Below are 20195 nucleotides of genomic sequence, written 5' to 3'. Positions count from 1 at the left end.
GTTCAGCACCTGTCTCCTCTGGTGCATACCTGCCCACTCAGGAGAAAGCCCCTCCCTCAAGTGTTTATACACTATAGGTAGTAGCCACCAATGACCACGCACTGACACCCCCAATTCAACTAGATGCTCAAAAACAAGTTTATGACTATCCTCAGCAAATATTGTCAGCAATCACCACTAAGTGCATCACCACTAAACGTATCTCCACTAAGTGTATCACCACAAAGTGCATCAGCACTAAGTGCATCACCACTGTGTATCATCACCAAATGTATTACCACTGTGTATCATCACTAAGTGTATCACCACTAACGCTTACAAAATTAAGTGTTCTCTATGTTTTATTCTTGCATCAATGCTTCTGTCTGTATATACGCTGCCTCTGGGTATCTTTGTTCATACAGATTTCATTTACATGGATCCTTAAACCGACTTCATCTGCTGCTTTCTTTAACTAAGAAGTTTAAACATACTATTTTCTTTTTTGCTGCACTGACCACCGATTCAGTATTGTGTATGGACCTCGGGTTCAGATGCTTTTCCTTTAAAGCAACCTTTATTAAATTACAATTTTGTATTTAAAAAAATACAAAATTTAAAAAAATTAATTTTTTTATTAACATTAAAATGTTAATTTTTTTTAACTTTTAAATTAAAAAAACTTGTTAATTTTTTTATGTTAAAAAGTTTATTTATGTTTATTAAAAAAATTATTTATGACTATATATTACTTCTCTTTATGATGTTGTAGTATTGTCTTGTTGTTTTATGATTACTAACCATTACACTGTTAAAAATTGAGTAAGACAGCAGAAATATATAAAATGAAAATGAATCAAATGTAACTTAACTGTAAGCTCTAATACTAATAGCCTGCATATGAAGTGTGATAAGATTAAAATGAGAATTTGTTATGTAGCCTGGGGTAATGCCCAGGCGTGGAGGTTAGTAGGCTTCCCAGGAAGGGCCACAAGCATGTCTCCAGGAGTGATGACCCAGGACTAGGAGAGAGAAGTCATAGCCAAGAAGCTCACGCCCACCCAAGATCTCCTCATCTAGTGTATTCCTTATATCCATAAGGAAAAAGGTGATGGGGTGAGCTCGTACCTCATCACAGAATTCTAATTCATTCAAATTATAGAGTAAAATTGTGTGTGTGCTTTTCATAAACTAAATGTGATCAAAGAATGATAATGTACATGTACACAGACCTGTCACTCCTGCATGTAAAAAACTAGGAACTACTGTTAGGAACTTGGAATTACATCAAAATGCGCAATTTCAATACTTTATTGCCTTTTGCTTTTGGGAAGAATGCGAATATAATTGCATAATGAATGTATGTGTTCCGTTCTGTGTATTTACTGGGTGTACTTGTGTGAGACTGGCTGTGTATTTAGCAGGTGTGGACTGATAGCTAATGTCTGTAGTCAGTTATCAGGAGATCCAAGACATGACTGCAACACACATGGTATGCCCCAATTCTCTCTCTCTCTCTCTGATGTGTGCAAGTAGACACACACACACACACACTCGCACGCATAAAAACGGGAGACAAGGTATTCAGTTTATTGAAATACTCTGATGAATAGGAAATGCATTGAAATCCGGTTCGCATTTTGCGCTGCGCCAGGAGGGGCGGACACGGGGTGTTAATCCAACCAATTCAAGCAGAATCGGGAGCTCATTGTGGCTAGATTCTAGTTCTCAACAACAGAACACTGAAGTTCATACAGATCACAAACAGGGTGCGAGAAATGGCAAACTTGAACGGATCTGAAGCTACTTTTTTTCTTTCATGAAACTGTGATGTTAGCCGTTTGCTGCGTGTTAGTTTGTTCCTGTGTTCCCGGGCAGCTCAAACAGGTGCGTCCGCGCACGAGCGACTTCGCCTTGGTTTGTCGCCGTTTCCCACGTCTGGTATGTGGCAGTATCTTTTTTTTTGTAGTGGAAGTAAATACACGTGTATGTTGTGTATAGCACACGAGAGAATAAAGAAAGTTTAAAATAATTAAGTCCTAATTAAATACAAAAATGATTGAGTTGCTTATGGAAGAGTTCGGTGTCAAGTTTAAATACAAGGGTGTGGAGCTGTTATTCCACCCAGAACTGGATTTGCTCACTCGACGAGCGCTGTAAAGAAAGCAGTTGGTCTCTCGTGTTGGTGAAGTGTTAACGAAGTCTTTTACATGTTGCTGTGCGCTTGCGCGCTCGCACCATCCACCTTGGGTTCTTTCTCTTCCCCGGGGAGGTTCATATGAAGATATCTTCCCTTTATGCGTCAACGTTAAATCAGACTAAAGGCCTAACCTGTTTACTGTTGGCTGTCATGAACTTCCTACTCGTCAATAAATTATCATAAATAAATACGGCCCATAAAAAGCCAGAGTTGTAACTTAGCTTGATACACGACACAATTTTCTTAAAAACTGCAGCACCGATTTCAGTGTTTTGTGACTCCTATTTCGAAAGACGACTTTTGATCAACGACGTGTATGCAAATATGTGAGGGAAATATGATTGGCTGAGCAAACACGGTATAAATAAATAAGCATGAATGCAACTGATCAGAGGTACAAGTGTGAATTATGAAGAGAAGACAGCCTCCCCTTAACACTGATCATTATTACTTATGTACTTTGTTTTGTATGTATTACTCTTTGTTTATGTCACCACCATAGTGCAGTATGACAATCAAGAGATTGTGTTCCAGTGACAGTGGGTGCTGATTGTGTCTGATGTCCCTGAAGCAGGTGAGGTGAGGCGACTGTGTTATGGGGGAGGAAGCTCTACTGGATCTGGAGCACCTCACCGAGGTGGAACAGACCGTGATCTTAAACGTGTTGCTGAGGGACGCACAGTTAAGGCAAAGGGAGGCTGGACGCATCAGGTGTGTGTGAGCACGTTTTCACTCATAGCATTGTGCAATTGGGGCATCACAGTGGGAGCAGTCCTCTTTATTGTGTTTGTGTGTGTTGTGTTGGTGTGTCTGTGTTCAGTAAACTGCAGCAGGTGGAGAGGGACCCCATGCTCCTGCGTTCTCTCACGGGGGAGTGGTTTAACGAGGAGCGCTCCAAGAGATATCATGGTGGTGCGGCTGACGTTGTCCACGCCTCCATACGCCGAAAAAAGCGAAGCAAAGGTCTTATGATCAGTCACGGGCCATTTAAATCGAAGAGCATGTGTGGAAAGAGTCTTTTACTATAGGACATGTCCTGTTCCTGCTTACTTCTGGATTGTATGCTTTGGCACACTTTCCATTTGTTTTCCATGTATTTACCTTTTTTGTGTATTGAGAGTGTTTTTCCACTGTGAAGATTTGCCTGTGAGTTCAGCGTTTGAGGAAAAGAGAGAAGAGATATCTGAGAGGCAGGAAGAGAGGACAGTGGAGAACACAGAAGATCTGGAGGATGCAGGAAGAGCAGAAAACGGAACAGCAACACAGGAGGAAAAAAGCGAAAGGTTGGACAATCTTTGTGTTTCATTTTTATGTTGGGCCAGTACATCAATAGACGACTGGAGCCTATCAGCACAGGTGAAATTATTTTTTGTGTGCATATAAAATTCGGCACTGCCACAGCCTAACAGGATGTCTGAAATCAAAGTGTACGTCATAACTTGCGTCCCTGCTAGATTCTGGTCCCTTCTGGTCCAACCTCTGGACAGACATGAAGCCATGTAAAAACAAATGAAACACCACATCCTCAACACACCACAACTTTAACAATTCTTCCTCAGTTTCAACCTCAGTGTTGCTCCTACACCACGGCCGAGGACAAGACTCACAGCACAGGTCAGTTTGGGTGTGTGTGTGTGTGTGTGTGTAAAAAAATATATATATTTATATATTTCACATTTTATACTTCTTTCCCTTATAAGAATGCAGAGAACGGCGAAAGTGTTTCAGGAGTTAAAGGTAAGTATTATGTGTGGAAGAAATGTCATGTCAGTAGTTAGACACATGAAATAGCCATTTCGGACCTGTGTCCCAGTCTCGCCTGTTCTTTGTCTCTTTCCCTGTCTATCTGTCTTGCCTCTGTATTCTCCTGCCCTTCTGTCTCAGGAAATTCTGATGACTCAGAGACTGCCGAAGACATGGTGCTGCGTAACACACCATCTCCACTGCAGGTGTGTGCGCACCACACACACACACAGTGCGTAACACACCATCTCCACTGCAGGTGTGTGCTCACCACACACACACACAGTGCGTAACACACCATCTCCACTGCAGGTGTGTGCTCACCACACACACACACAGTGCGTAACACACCATCTCCACTGCAGGTGTGTGCTCACCACACACACACACAGTGCGTAACACACCATCTCCACTGCAGGTGTGTGCTCACCACACACACACACAGTGCGTAACACACCATCTCCACTGCAGGTGTGTGCTCACCACACACACACACAGTGCGTAACACACCATCTCCACTGCAGGTGTGTGCTCACCACACACACACACAGTGCGTAACACACCATCTCCACTGCAGGTGTGTGCTCACCACACACACACACACAGTGCGTAACACACCATCTCCACTGCAGGTGTGTGCTCACCACACACACACACACAGTGCGTAACACACCATCTCCACTGCAGGTGTGTGCTCACCACACACACACACACAGTGCGTAACACACCATCTCCACTGCAGGTGTGTGCTCACCACACACACACACAGTGCGTAACACACCATCTCCACTGCAGGTGTGTGCTCACCACACACACACACAGTGCGTAACACACCATCTCCACTGCAGGTGTGTGCTCACCACACACACACACACAGTGCGTAACACACCATCTCCACTGCAGGTGTGTGCTCACCACACACACACACAGTGCGTAACACACCATCTCCACTGCAGGTGTGTGCTCACCACACACACACTTAGTGCGTAACACACCATCTCCACTGCAGGTGTGTGCTCACCACACACACACACACAGTGCGTAACACACCATCTCCACTGCAGGTGTGTGCTCACCACACACACACACAGTGCGTAACACACCATCTCCACTGCAGGTGTGTGCTCACCACACACACACACAGTGCGTAACACACCATCTCCACTGCAGGTGTGTGCTCACTACACACACACACAGTGCGTAACACACCATCTCCACTGCAGGTGTGTGCTCACCACACACACACACAGTGCGTAACACACCATCTCCACTGCAGGTGTGTGCTCACCACACACACACACAGGTTCCCACTTACACTGTGCTGACCTGGAAATGCACTAATCTATAATAATCCGGTGTTTGTGAACAGTGCGTGTTCTAGATTAAGTGTGTTTGTTTTGATTTTTGTCGTGCATGTTTCTAGATTGACTCAGAGGGTGATATTGACTCTGGCAGCACTGAGCTATACTACACCAAATTTGGCTCCATTAACAGCTTGCACTCCAATCATATGGTAAGATGCGTGTGCACACACAAACACACGTGCACATAAGTACATACATGTGCAACAAATATACTCACATTTGCTCTTAGCAACGGCACTGAACTGAACAATTCTTCTTCCTTTTTACACCATAGGTGTTCTCTACAGTGTGATGCTAAGATTTGTTAACTACATAATTATTCATTTGTGTCACAGGTGAGTGGCAGCCTGATGAGCCTATACAGCGTCGGTGATTTCGGGGGCATAACCGTGACTGGGCGTGTCCAGTTCTCTCTGCATTATGACCCCAAGACGGAGGAGCTCCGTGTTCGTGTGTGCCGCTGTCAGGACCTAGCCCCGGCACACAACAACCGCTCCAACCCGTACGTCCTGGATACGGGCGGCCATTCGGAATGTGTTGATGTTGAGGGTTGTTGTACTTGGGAAGCAACTAAGCACACTATGATGGGTTTATGTGCATGTCAAAAGTATAATGTGCATTTCCGACACAGGGAATCCTCGTACATGCTGGCTTGAATGTGTCAATGTAGTCCAACTACCATCCACTCGACCTCTCAGGAGATTACTCATCTTTGCCTGTGCGTTGCAGTTATGTGAAAGTGTACCTGCTCCCAGACAACACGTCTCACAGTAAACGGAAGACTTCCGTGAAGAGGAAAACCTTAAACCCCGTCTATGAAGAAACACTGAAAGTATGAACCCTAGATACTTTTGTGAAGCGCAAAACAACACAATACATAAAGCTAGTTGAAGAGCTGTTTTAAGCAGTGCATATTGCAATTCAAATATAGAAAACACAATGGTGGACCTTTCCATGCGACCTGACCAAAGATACATTTGCAGGCATGTTGGTGCCTGGGATATGTTAGGGGACACTTCAGAATTTTTAGTACTATATTTAGTACACTTTGTTGTAATAATGTCAGATTCTGTCATGGTATTTGCAAATACTACCATGCAAGTAGAGCTCATACTATACTGCATACTACACTGATCACCTTTTCAGTATAAAGTACGTAAGTCGGACCTTCAGGCGCGCGTGCTCAGCGTGTCCGTGTGGCATATGGAGCGTGTGCGGAGGAACCTCTTCTTGGGGGAGGTGGAGGTGATACTTGCCCAGTGGGACTGGGGCCAGTGTCAGCCAACCTGGTATCCCCTGCTGCCCAGAGTGAGCCAAATACCAACTTATCAATTAGAATTTATGAAATGTCAACAATCAGTTAAATTTTTAACAAAATCAGTTAAAAATTATTTTTAAAATGGGTTTACTGGACTGTTCTTTTTTTTCCTCCTTGTTCTCAGGTACAAATGAATCCTGATGATATCATCAGCAGAGGAACCATCATACTGTCACTGAAATTTATCCCTTCTGGCTCTGAAGGTGACCACACACAGTCAAAGAGACACATATGAAATGTAGATGTAGTCAGAATTGCAGTGAAGTACACAAGGTTTCCACAAAAACAGGTCATTTTGGACAGAGGTCAGTTGTACAAGAAAGGTGAAATACTTTATATATATATATATATATATATATATATATATATATATATATATATATATATATATATGCACTTTGCTATCCTGTTATCCTGTTTCTCTGAAAAACAGATGTCCTTCTCTTACAATTCTGTGTACTGCTACTATTTTGAAAATGTAATGTACATACTGATTCATACACATACATATGTACTTATGTATGATTCTTGTGTTGATGAACGTGTGATCCAGAAGGAGGATATCCTCTGACTGGTGAGCTGCATATTTGGCTAAAGGAAATTGTAGGACTCGTTCCCCCAAAGCGTGGCAGTCCCAGCACATATGTCAAAAGGTACATACACTCACTTTCTGTCACATGTATGGTGTGCTGTGTAGTGCAAAGGTACTTCCATAATTATTCCATTTTAGATGGATTTAGAGTTCACATTTGTGCTCAAATGTGATGAACCACATGCGTGTGGATTTGTATGTGTGTGGTCTTTTCTGTGTAGCGTGGTTTTGCCAGATGAAAGTGGCACTAGCGGTCAGCAGACGCGCGTGGTCCGTGGCTCTGTCAGTCCCCTGTTCAACCACACGATGGTTTATGACGGCCTGCAGCCCAGTGACCTCACACAGGCCTGCGCTGAGATCACTGTGTGGAACTCGTCCATGTGCTTGGGAGGAGTGCGTCTGAGCACGGGCTCAGGTACAGTGTTCTGTTCTGAAATCCCTGTACATTGTAGCTTAAGATGTTACATAAAACTGGTCATGAGCAAAGCAAACATGTTAAGGAGAAAACAAACAAAAGTAGATTGCAGAACGTGTGCATGACTAGCAGTTAATGACCAACTGTATTACATCACATCATAGGTCACCAAGACGGTGGTAAGTCTGCTCATGCAAACTTCCATTAGATCGTTTCTTCTCTCGGTGCTTGTGTTTGTGCTCTTCAGGTGTGAGTTATGGTCAGACAGTTTGTTGGATGGACTCCACTGAGGAGGAGATCGGTGTGTGGAACACAGTGATGAAAAACTCCAACACCTGGGTGGACACATCTCTACCAATCAGAACCAACCTACAGTTGTGTTCAGAGTAACGCGCCTTTCAAACGTGGCTTTGTTAAAAGTAACGGAACAATCCTGCATCTTCTCTTGGATTTCCAGTGCAGTTCTTCTAAGGACAGTAAAAATGTTCATGGCATATATGTGCAAGAAAATGCAATGACAAAACTACTGCCACTGTCACTTTGAAGTCAAGACTTGGCCAAATCTGTGTCTGAAGATCTATCCCTTAAGATATTGGATATAATGTAACCACAAACAGTGGAAATATGTTAGAGGTCAAATGTCAAACATCTGTCATCATTCTTCTGGTCAGTTTTGGCTTTTCTTCTTGGCTTTTGCTGTTAAATTAGGGTTTTGCTGTTAAATGTCAGGATCTAAATCAAGTAAACTTAAACCGCATTTGATTAAGACCACAGATCACAATGGTGTAGATACCAATTCCGCAAAGGGATCAGAAACAAACGGAGAGTAAATTAAGTTTTCAAACTATATTGCTGAAAAATATTGAACAAGGTCAACATTTTCACTTTAAGAATATCTGAATAACAGGCTGACACATTGGAGCTAATGCTTATTCTCACAAAAGTCAAAATGTAATTTGAATGTTTCAGTACACATCTGAACATAATTTAATAAAGTAATATTAACAGAAATTAAATGCAAGTTTTTATTTTGTGTTCCAGTGTGCTGATATCTTTATAAATGACAAGCTTAAGATACTGGTTACTTTTGAGGTATCTGCAGAGTATTTGTATTCGCGGAGGTTTTGCTGTTCATGCAGTGAGTTGAAAATTTCACACAATATCTAAGACTTCAGTAATTTAATGTTAAAATTTGTTAGCTCTTGTCTGTCCAAATGGGTAAATGATTAGCATATTTTGCAATGGGTTTATCTCCACAGTAACATCCCTCCCCCATCCATTCCTTCTCGGTTGATCAAAGGTGTGCCTTAAGGTTTATCTTTAAGGCTCTGTTGTCAATTTCTGGGAACATCGTGAAGAGTGGGGTGGTAGGCTCCCTCTCAGACCCATTAGCCTACTATGAATTATGGCAGACATGCATGGCACTGTATTCAACATGTGGCCAAGACATTAGGGCTGTTGTTTCAACCTGCTGTGGTGCAAAGTTTCATGAGCTTCAGGCTTGCCCTGATCAGACCCATGGTGCTGTTATCCAATATGTGAGTGATGTCCACCTTTAACTTCTACTATCACTACACAAGCTACTGGTAAACTTGAAGGATATTTGGAAAATCATTATTTAAAAATAAATTGTTGTAATGATGACAATGAACATATGGTTGGTAAATGCTAAAATAAACTGTTTCAGTGCCGGCTTCTTTAAAGTTGACTTCCTTTAGTTGTATACTCTTATCAGTTCTGTTCGACTTTTAGCAGTCAACTTTTACATCCATACATTTCACTCAAGTGAAAAGGGGTGTTGGTCTGGGCTCCGTTTTAAATTATTAGCTAAACTTACAACTTTGACCATTGCTTTTCAAGACTCGTTCAGACCCCATCTTCGATTTGTTATTTCCTAAGTGATTTAAACATGGCCACTACCTGTTTTTCTTTCTTCTAGTGTACATGATAAATATAGACCAGGTTGACAAAGGTCACTATGGACAGGCCAATATTAGCTTTCTTAAGATCAGGCAAATTCAGATTCTGGAGCAAAGGTTAACACGCAACACTGGAATATGAAATGTGGACGAGGCTGACGATCATGAATTGCAACTTCATAGCAAACTAAAGCAATCGGCAATATAACTTGGTAGGATAAATTACCACTCTAAAGTTACTAGCTGCTTGCATTAGGTTTCAACAAATCTCGCAAACGATGTATTCTCCAGTTACATATTTCGGAAACATGTTTCGTAGCCTGTCCTTGCAAATTGGGAAATTCTTATTTGGTGTCACATTAGTATGAAGTTTCTGTATGTGCAATTGTTCTTGTTGTTGCTGCAAAAGCGTCTTTTATTGCTGACACAAACAGTTGAACTAGTCACGTGAGCTCCACTTACCTAAGTCATATGACTATCACGCCCACGTGTTTTTGACTGGAACTTTGTTATAGGCCAGTGTCTCGGCTGGTGAGGTCAATCTCCACACTTTAGACCGTCTTTATGCTGTGGTGTGTTGGTAATAGGTCTCCGACGTTTCCCCGCGATGTCTTTTCTAGCGGTAGCCGTGTTGGTCTTCTGTGTCTCAGGTAAGGCTTCTGTATGAAAGTGTGTGAGAATGTGTGTACGTCTTAGTGAGCAACACTACACGACAGCTAAATGCTCAGTGTGGCCCGTTATCGATTATTTTTTTTACTGCATATTCATTTATTCTGGTCTACACGTAAGCGTAAGCTGCTCGATGGGCTGTACTTGAAAAACAGTAATTATACCTATATCTCTCTGTCTCTGTCTGTGTGTGTGTGTGTAGTGTTGGAGGCCACGCCGCTTGTAGGAAGGACGATTCCTGATTTCGGCAAAATGTATCATGTAAAAGGTATGCGGCTGTTTTACTCCGGACTCCCCATCCTTTTAAGCTTTAGAAGTGTTTAGTTATTTCTCACGAATCACCATGCTGCTGTTTTGAAGGCGTGATTTCGTTGCCCTATGCTGAAATCAAGGAACCATTCGAAGCCTGGTATGACCTACATGGGAATAGAAGCAGAATCGATTACTATCATGGTGAGTAGTGACCAGGTCACGCTAAGATCTGCACGTGGGCAACACTTACATTTCTTCTGACCCCTAGATCTTTTTTTTTCTCTTCCTGCTTTACTGCAGGAAGTAAGTATTGAACTTCCTTGTGTGTGAATTGTGATCACTGTGATGCTAGAGCAGTGGTTACACTAACCATTTATTTTGAATGAATTGTCCTTAATGCAGAAGTATACTAATTGGTGTATGTGTAACTTCTCCCCTGTGGCAAACCCTTGCCAGGCATGGTCTCTACTTTTCAACTCGGTGCCTCTGTGACTCGGGGGATGAGCTACAAGATCACACCAGTTACCACAGAGACAGAATTCAATGCCATGAAATGCTTCCAGGTCAATGGCACCATGGATGATCCAGTTGTACCTCAGCCAGCGTTGCCCAACACCCAGGGCTTTCAGGTGAGCTTTGACAAAGTTTAAATCCAAGCCAATTGTGCAACAAAGACTGTAAATCAAAGTGTTTAGGGGGAAAAAAACTTAACAAATCCTTCTTTTGTGTGTACACAGTTTGAGCAGATAGAGTACTACGCAGGTGTCTTGTGTGAGGTGTGGAAGTATGTAACGATTATCGGACACAAAAAGAACACTTATCGTCTATGGGTGGCACACACAGACGGGCAGGCAGCCTTTGCCACGCCCCATCATTATGAGATGATGGGCTACAACACACTGCTCGGCTCCCATTATGACAAATACCTCATTGACTATAGTGACTTCAAACCTCACACTGACCCTGAAGACTTCCGTCTACCAGAAGGTGTCTACGCCTGCACAAGCACACTTTACGTATGATCTCTCCTAGACATTCACACGCCATGTATGAATATCTAATTGGTCTGTTTTCTTACTAGGTATGAGCTGTGGCCCATTTCCTGGTCCAGGGGTGGAGCACCGGCTATTGGCCAATCCCATTCAAGACCTGATTCATACGTCTCCTGTTGGCCACGCCCATCGCTTGTTTGGTCACTTTAAAGAAACGTATGAGAGGTCCTATGAGAATGACCTGGAGCATGAGGAGCGAGAGCACTGCTTTGTTCACAACCTCCGGTAAGGAACTGTATAAGTTCTCAGAACAAGCACCAGACAGGGAGATGAACTTAACCCCAGGATCCAAGACCGTGTAGGTAATGGCGCTCTTCCTCGTCTTTCCGCAGGTACGTTCACTCCATGAACAGGGCCGGGCTCCCTTTCTCTCTCTCTGTGAACCACTTGGCCGATCGCACCCAGGGGGAGCTGGCGGTGATGAGGGGAGGGAAAGGCAGGAAGACTCCTAACAATGCCCAGGCCTTCCCCACGGAGCTGCTCTCAGTCACTCCACCCGACACCCTGGACTGGAGACTGTATGGTGGGTTTAGTTTGCGTGGGTCTGTACCGCATGGCTTTGCGACCATGTCTTTTGATTGTGTAATTCAGATGTAGATAACATGCTGGGGGGTGTGTGTAGGTGCTGTAACCCCGGTTAAGGATCAGGCTGTGTGTGGGTCTTGCTGGAGCTTTGCCACCACAGGTTCCCTGGAGGGAGCGTTGTTTTTAAAGGTACACATGTGCAATCCACACTTGTTCAGGTACCACTAAAGAAAGGGTTGCAAATAATTCCAAGTTCCAACTTGATTTTACTGATGGTGAACATGGTGTAGGTTCTGTACTTTATACAAATGTAATACATTTTAATAATTTCATTGTCTCAGACAGGGGAGCAGGTCAGGCTGTCTCAACAGATGCTGGTGGACTGTACATGGGGCTTTGGCAACAACGGATGTGATGGAGGAGAGGAGTGGAGAGCGTATGAGTGGATCATGAAACATGGTGGCATCTCGACTGCAGAGACCTATGGAGCATATACAGGAATGGTGAGAACCCATCCTGGTGTCCTGGTACCCCAGCAACCATTCGTCAGTATTTGTCTGTGTAACGGTATGCGTGTTTTGTGGGGGTCAGTGGGAACATCTGAAGTTGTTCCTGTATTCACCTTGTGCACCTCACTTTTTTGGGGGGGGGGGCACCTGACTGATGCTAGAAATGTAAAGTGAAGTGATTAGTGCCCACGTCCCTCTGATTAGCTCCCCCCTACTGGAACATGTATGTTTACCTTTAATTGTTATCTTTTCTCTTAGAATGGCCTGTGTCACTATAATGAGTCTCTTATGGTCGCCCGGGTGAAGAGCTACACCAACGTGACCAGTGGCGACGTGGAGGCGCTGAAGGTTGCGTTGTTCAAACAGGGCCCCATCGCCGTGGGCATCGACGCTGCTCACCGCTCCTTCACCTTCTACAGCAACGGAGTGTATTACGAACCCGCCTGCAGTGAGTCTCCATCCTCCCCCCACGTTTACACTTAGGAGATGCTTTAGTGCATTCATTGCCACATTGATGCTTGCATGACCACTTCTGTCCCCGTTTCTGTGATGTAGAGAATGGAACGGATGACTTGGACCATGCTGTGCTGGCAGTAGGTTATGGAACACTGGACGGCCAGACTTATTGGCTGGTGAAGAACTCCTGGTCCACCTACTGGGGCAATGACGGCTATGTGCTCATGTCTATGAAGGACAATAACTGTGGTGTGGCAACTGCAGCTACGTATGTTACGCTGGCCTAATGCATGACATTGCAAATGTGTGCACATGGACACTTGTACCTGGAGCTGGATGCACAGGACGTCACAAAGTTCTGCTCTGCAGCGATGAAGTGTGACAATGGGTTCTAGCTGCTTGAGATGTTCACGGAGTGTTCTGCTGAATCAAAGGCTCTCAACTCTGTGTACATAATTTCCTCTCAATCTATTTTACTTTAAAGCCTGTCGCACACCAATCCAACATTGTCACACATCCTGATTGCGATGTGTACATCTGCAATACATTTGTTATACAGATCTAGTCTAGTCTCTTGTGAATGATATTGAATGCTGTTTTTTTTTGGGGGGGGGGGGGCATTATTTTTTTTTAAATAAATAAATACTTTAGATTACCAATAAGCCATGTTTCTTGCACACTTTTATATAGATTTTTACTTTAATTCCTAAATGTTGAAAAGGAATCTAGAGCCACAATGTTTTCAGTGATGGGGACTAGCATGTGTGGCTTCTTAGACCGTGCGACTGTGTACTTGAACCCAGGGCCTGAAAGCTGCTTTGAGTGGTTTTTTTTTTTTTTTTTTTTTTTTTTTTCCCTCCCCTTTCTTGGGGATCTGGGTGAACTGGGCTGGGGTTGAATTATTTTGCTCTTTCTTCAGTGAGGGACATATTGCACATTTTTTAATATACTGCAAGTGCTGAAATGGAGGATGTAAATGTGAAATATATAATTAACCGTTTATGGTGAGCCGTACTGCAATGAGGGACTAAAATGCAGGAATCAGATTGATGTATGGTGCATGTAATGTAAATGGGGTGCTGGGGTTTAGAGCTCAGTCCTTAACCAGTTCTCCCACATCGGTCCAAACATGAATAAAATGTGATGCGTACAACAGAAGAAACAGGCTACATTTGTTTTTACTGATGCAATTACGAGAGGGGGGGAAACCCAAGTTTCTCAAACATGCACTCTAGGTATGGATTTTATTTATACTCTTGTTTCAAAACAAGAAACAACCCGACAACATTCTAGAGGAATAAATGAAGAGTTTAAGGATCCTTTGAATGTAGTCTTAGCTGCAATATGGCATTCAGTGCCTTAAAGGACAGTTATTATGAAGCCACCCTTACAGGACTGTTATGTGCACTACTTGGTGCTCTTGGTTACACTGCTGAGTAGTGAGCCTTCAGTGAGTGAAGCCTTCAATCAGAACACAGGGCTGTAGTAAATAATCACCTCAGAGACAGAACGCCCAGACTGTAGAGCTCAGACACAAACCTCAGAATAGGGCAACAGGCCTCTTCTGTGAAGAGTAGTGAAAGGAAGTGTCAAAACTACAAAAATATCTTTCAAAACATTCCAACATTTTTCAGATATATCAAATGTGACACTTATTGATCTAAAACCTAAAGAAGCATGCGACATATGTGTCTACAGAGTAAAGAACTGGAGTTCCTGTCTCCTTATGTTGCTCAGTGACTGCACCAAACCTCCAGGGTAATCACCATCATCTGTCTGGGCAGTATTCCTACAGAGAAAAGGCCATCCACATGTGCTGTATGTAGTGCATTTATATATATGTATGTGTGCATTATAAGTTGTAAGTACAGTCCAGTTCAGTTATGTGTTATCTGCCTACCTCTCTGTATCTTTGATGGTGTTTAGTAGCGGTTGATTGGAAGTCTCAGGCAGAAGCAAAGTGAGAACTGCACCAAGCAGGGTGGATGAGCCAAATATTACCACAGATTTATTAGTGGAGCTAAAACTCCAATTTGTGCAAACACAGAGGACACCCCAATGCCTGCCTGTCTGTGGTGGAGAAAAAACATTAATGGCTCTCTCATCTAGGTTTAATATTTATATACTTTACATATTCTTGGTTATGCATTTGTATCCATGAGTGGAACTTATCAAATAATAAACTACTTTTTAGTATGGCTGCAGGAACTCACCCCTTCTGGTGATATTTCGAAGGTTTCTCTAATGTCCATTAGCAAATTTACACAGAACCCAACGAATGAATGTAGCTAGCTAACTCCAGAAAGAGCCAGAAAGGAAAATGTTCTTTGTGTCATTTATGTAAGATGAGCTATGAACAATGAGAATGAGAGCTGTGTCTTGGCTAACAACTAGCCTGCAGTATATATAAGTTGTTTTGTCAACTGTAATACTGTAATTGCATTTTGAGGACTTCTGAGCTGTTTTTTGGAATATAAACAGTAATTTCGTTTTGCACATGTGGAGAGCTGAAGGGAGTGTGGCTTTAATAGTCTGCATAAAACTGCTTTACTGTCATTTTGTCAATAATGTTTTGGACTAATGACCTAATCACTGTTGGAAACAGCTCAGCTGAAAAGACATAGATGGCAGAAAAAGACGCTGTGATCCCAAATTTCCCAGTCTTTGCCAGGGCAGTCCATGCATTACAATTATCTGAGAGAGTGAGAGAAAATGCACTCTTTAAAGAAACAAGCAAGCAAGCAATGAAAAGGTCTCTTCCTGAGAGAGGTTAACAGGACACAAGTGTCTGGTTACCTGGTGGGACAGCAAGCATTAGGAGGCAGGCCCCGCCCCCAATGGCCAGGAAACCGCACTGTGGAATCCGACGACTACAGGGCAGGACCAGCATAACCAGCAATCTGACTGGGATCTCCACCAGCCCAAACAGGAACTGAGTCAGATAAAGGTCTGTACTCAGATCTGATACACCCAGGGACAGACCATAGTCCCCCAAATGTTAACAAACCTACAGAAAGACATGAAGATACATCAAACATTTCAGAATCTTCCAAGATGATGCAGAGACCACATTTTAAGAATCCTCCACTAATCTCTTATAGATGACACATTAAACACACATTAATGACCAATCAGATTTCAACTCTGGTACTGTGGCCTGCACCTGATCTAGATGTGCTACATGTAAATTTATTAACACAGCCACTAAAAGATCTAGAACAAAAGGATTGCCATCACCCATTCAGCCTCCTGCACCACAGCAGGAGCCGTCTATTGCATTAGAGATGTAATCAGCTTTATATTGGATAAACCAAAAGAAGATTTGCTGATCGGGTTTGTTGAACACCTTTAGACCATCAGGTTTAAGGATGTAATTTCCAGTGGCGAGGCATTTTAATACTAATTAAGATTTTATATATGTCATCTGTTTGCATAGCCAGTTGTTGCTATGACAGCAATGAAATTAGGAAATTCAAATAAAAAAAGGACTGATCTACACTCTTAGAACTTTATACACACACACACACACACACACACACACACACACACACACACATTGTTGGTTTCTCCAACAAGAGACAACTCCTGCAGTGACACATGAGGATGGAAGGCTGATAGTAGCTGATCCATTAGGGCGGGTAAGTTTAGTGGTGGTGTTAATACATTTAAAATGTAGCAATTGCAGAGTGGTAGCAGGCTACAATACTACTACAGTAGTTATTCAACTGGTCATTTGTCTCACTCTTGAGCATGTCTTTGATGTAATTACCCAATGGGCCAAATAAAGTATGTTAAAATAGAGAAAACCCCATCACATTTCGTTTTCGGCATTTTACAGGCGCTCTTATCCAAAGTCACTTACAAAAGTGCTTTGTCATTTACAACACAAAAATGTGTAGTTTATTAGAACATAACGATCGTAATGATCGTTATTAGATCATAACGATCGTGTTCATCAGAACACTGGAACTGGGATTAAGAAGTGTGCCACTGTTCTCAGCTCACCAGATGTAGAACAGGATGAGGCTTCTCTTCCTCATCTGGGGAGCACGAACGAGATCTGTGGCAGAGTGCTGACTCCACCCCCGTGTTTCCTCACACCTGTCAATCTACAACAACACAAAGCTGACAGACAAATCAGGCCATCTCCTAGTACCTTGATTAAATATCACTAAATTACAAACTAGTAGCCTGGTACAAATATAGCATAATAACTATTAACTAATGTATTAAAATTACAATAACTTGACATTTACTTTAGAGGACTGTCAGTAAACTACAATAAACACAGCTGGGACAAACATTATAACACATCACATTATGTGGACGCCCATTCCCTGATGACGTGAGAGTTGTTCCCTTGTTGCCCTGGAAATGTGGACTGCTAGCTTTAGTATCTTTCAGGGAAACTCCTGAACAATGATTGCCTCAATTGGATGGCTGCCTAGAGGGGGTGGTGCCTGTTGTCGTGGTGATAATTAGTAGTGCTATTGAGTCAATGCAGTTTTTTTCTAGGAGTACTGCACATTTTTAAATAAGGGAGAGGAAGGGTGGCACTGAGGCCATTATACCTCTGCTGTGGCCAGGAAGGAGCGACCATTGACTGAAGCTGCTCTACAAAGAAGAACAAAAGCCTCCTCTTTTCTATTGTTTACCAGTAGCCAGCGGGCCGAATGAGGAAGGACCCTAAAACAGAGGGTGAGACGATCCAAAGATCTGAACAATCATGAGTAATAGGGTAAGAGTGAACAGAAAGTGAGTGATATGGGGTTAAACATTTAATGACACTTAAATGCCAAAGAGACAAATACATTGCCAAGTTACGGCGACTCAGCGATGGCTCTGTGAAAGACATTGATTCGAGTATGAAGATGTTGAGTTGTCACAAGTTCATGAATTCATTCATAGTACAATGCCAGCTATGCGTCTACTTGACCACCATGACATGATGTATCAGTGTGGGGGAGACGAGTGTCTCACCAGATGTAGAAACTAAAGAAGAACCCTGGTGCTGAGAAGGTGAGCTGCAGCTTTCTCCAGTCCCAAATGAGATAAGCAAGGCCTGCTAGCAGCATGTAGCTCATCCCAAAGAAATAATCAGTGAAGATTCAAGCCAGCAGGCATCTTTTCGTGGACGTCCATTCTGTGCCTATGGAGTGGTGGTTGAGAAGGCTTGTAAAGGCAGAAGGGACTGAAAATAGCTGAGTCAAGACAAGCCATTTTTATTATACAGCATGTTAAAAGGCAACAAAAGATCTAGTGCTGGGGAGGAGTTTATAGATAAAAGCAAGATACTGTATAATAAGATACTGTCATTGAGAGTGACACAAAAAACTCTAATATCCAGGTTGAGCAATCGGAGCATCCAGACTGAAACATATCTGTACTAGTAGGACTGCTCATAAACCTACCGGTTTTTGCAGTTTTTCAAAACTTCTTTGATGTAGGCTACAAAATAAACACAGGCCAAGTATTAATAAAGTGAAAAGACACAGAACTCCAAAAGCTATCACTGCCCTTAAAATGCAACAAAACTGGACAGAGGTATATGCAAATCATTATCCAAAGAAAGCATATCAGGCATTTTTGTCTACATTCATTATGTTATATGAAAAAAACTGTCCATTAAAAGTACTAACACAAAGGACTAAAAATGCAAATAAACCTTGGATTATGAAGGGGATTGCTAACACATGTAGAAAGAAAAATTTACTCTATAAGAATTTTTTTTAAATTAAGAACAAAAGAAGAGGAGATTAAATATAAAATATATAATAATTAATTAGTGTGATGAGATTTAGCAAGAAGGAACATTACCAGAAACTTAGAAAGGTACAGGAGCAACACTCAACAGGCTTGGAGTGTTCTAAACAGCATTATTAAAAATGGACGAGGAAGAGAAGACAATATAGACTACATTTTAAAAGAGGACAAGGCAAGTATAAATAAAACAAAAGAAATTGTAAATGAATTTCATCATTATTTTGTGAATGTTGGGCCCATTTTAGCAAAAGCAATTGAGAAACCAGGAAATACAGAAGAAATAGGTGAAGAAAAAAACTCTCATTCCATCTTTGTTAGGGGAACTGAGGAAAGGAAAGGAAAATGTTGGATATTGTAAATAAAGTTGAAACCAAAAAATCCACTGATTGGACTGAAATTGATATGTCATTGATAAAAAAAAATACTATAGAATACACAGTAAAACCAATTACACATATTTGCAACCAATCTTTTAAGACAGGTATTTTTCCCAATAAAATGAAAACACTTAAACTCATTCCTATATAAAAATGGAGACAGACACAAGCTCTCCAACTATAGACCTGTTTCTCTGCTCCCTCAGTTCTCAAAGATTAAAAAAAACTATTTGTAGACAGACTTGATAATTTTATAAATAAACACAGATTACTAAGTGATAATCAATACGGATTTAGAGCAAATAGGTCCACATTGATGGCAGTGATGCAACTGGTAGAGAAGATTTCCACTGCAATAGATAATAGGGAGTATACTGTTAGACCTAAAGAAGGCTTTTGACACTATAGATCATAACTTACTCATGAATAAACTGGAGAGATATGGGATTAGAGGACTAGCATATTCATGGCTCAAACGTTACCTAGAAGATAGACATCAATATGTACAACTAAACAATATTCAATCTGATCTATTGAAGATCACATGTGGGGTTCCGCAAGGATCAGTACTAGGATCAAAATTGTTTATATTGTACTAGGGCTGGGTATCGATTCAAATTCCAAGAATCTGAAGATTCTGAAGATTAAGAATCGATTTATTTCGATTTAATCCGATTTAATCGATTCGATCCAATTCGATCCAATTCGGGGTTTAGTGTTATTAAAAATGTATTTATTTGAGCTGTTTGCTGACTATGTACAGAAGCAACATGTTAAAACTAGTATTATATCAATATTAATCAGCAAATAGTTACTGGTAGTTACTGATGGCTGGTGAAAAGGGTAATCATAAATCTACCTTCAAGAAAGGTAATCCAGGACAATAAACAGAGGACATCTTTGAGGTGTCTATATCTGCAACAGTGGACTCCTACTGGGACACTAACCAGTGCATTATTATTATGATTGAAATAATTAAGAAGTCACCCAAAAGCTGTTGCTACCAAATGCATTTTTATTTTAAAAGTGCTCACACTTAATAAACTGAAAGTATAAAATGTA

General features: G+C 41.9%; 3 protein-coding genes across 6 annotated transcripts; 2 read left to right on the top strand and 1 right to left on the bottom strand.

Annotated features, from left to right (window-relative positions):
* The first annotated feature begins 1587 nt into the window (after positions 1 to 1587).
* sytl1 (synaptotagmin-like 1) lies at positions 1588 to 8687 on the top strand. 4 transcript variants are annotated; one of them, XM_077008885.1, is made up of 15 exons: positions 1588 to 1866; positions 2754 to 2890; positions 3000 to 3142; positions 3318 to 3462; positions 3739 to 3793; positions 3880 to 3916; positions 4064 to 4128; positions 5346 to 5435; positions 5622 to 5788; positions 6016 to 6118; positions 6433 to 6594; positions 6729 to 6807; positions 7158 to 7257; positions 7418 to 7611; positions 7859 to 8687. In XM_077008885.1, the coding sequence occupies exons 2-15, from the start codon at positions 2775 to 2777 to the stop codon at positions 7999 to 8001; spliced, it is 1599 nt and encodes a 532-aa protein (XP_076865000.1). In that variant the 5' UTR covers positions 1588 to 1866; positions 2754 to 2774; the 3' UTR covers positions 8002 to 8687. The 4 variants fall into 4 exon arrangements, with proteins under 4 accessions (XP_076865000.1, XP_076865001.1, XP_076864999.1 ...); XM_077008886.1 differs by having other exon boundaries at positions 2751 to 2890; XM_077008884.1 differs by having other exon boundaries at positions 1588 to 1920.
* Positions 8688 to 10004: 1317 nt separating this feature from the next.
* LOC143516935 (digestive cysteine proteinase 2) lies at positions 10005 to 14149 on the top strand. Its single transcript, XM_077008881.1, has 11 exons — positions 10005 to 10180; positions 10402 to 10467; positions 10560 to 10652; positions 10908 to 11080; positions 11189 to 11438; positions 11533 to 11728; positions 11836 to 12026; positions 12126 to 12217; positions 12370 to 12531; positions 12796 to 12985; positions 13093 to 14149. The coding sequence occupies exons 1-11, from the start codon at positions 10138 to 10140 to the stop codon at positions 13278 to 13280; spliced, it is 1644 nt and encodes a 547-aa protein (XP_076864996.1). The 5' UTR covers positions 10005 to 10137; the 3' UTR covers positions 13281 to 14149.
* A 175-nt stretch (positions 14150 to 14324) lies between these two features.
* LOC143516937 (solute carrier family 22 member 13) lies at positions 14325 to 18594 on the bottom strand. The gene is given in 7 exon segments (XM_077008887.1): positions 14325 to 15687; positions 15790 to 15990; positions 15993 to 16000; positions 16999 to 17102; positions 17565 to 17679; positions 17974 to 18142; positions 18405 to 18594. Coding segments are annotated over 6 exon segments (702 nt in total). The 5' UTR covers positions 18078 to 18142; positions 18405 to 18594; the 3' UTR covers positions 14325 to 15517.
* Between the last annotated feature and the right edge of the window lie 1601 nt (positions 18595 to 20195).

This window comes from Brachyhypopomus gauderio, chromosome 6 (assembly GCF_052324685.1).
Source record: "Brachyhypopomus gauderio isolate BG-103 chromosome 6, BGAUD_0.2, whole genome shotgun sequence".
Lineage (NCBI taxonomy): Eukaryota > Metazoa > Chordata > Actinopteri > Gymnotiformes > Hypopomidae > Brachyhypopomus > Brachyhypopomus gauderio.
Note: the sequence above shows the minus strand (reverse complement) of the source record. Positions and strands in the feature narration are given on the sequence as shown.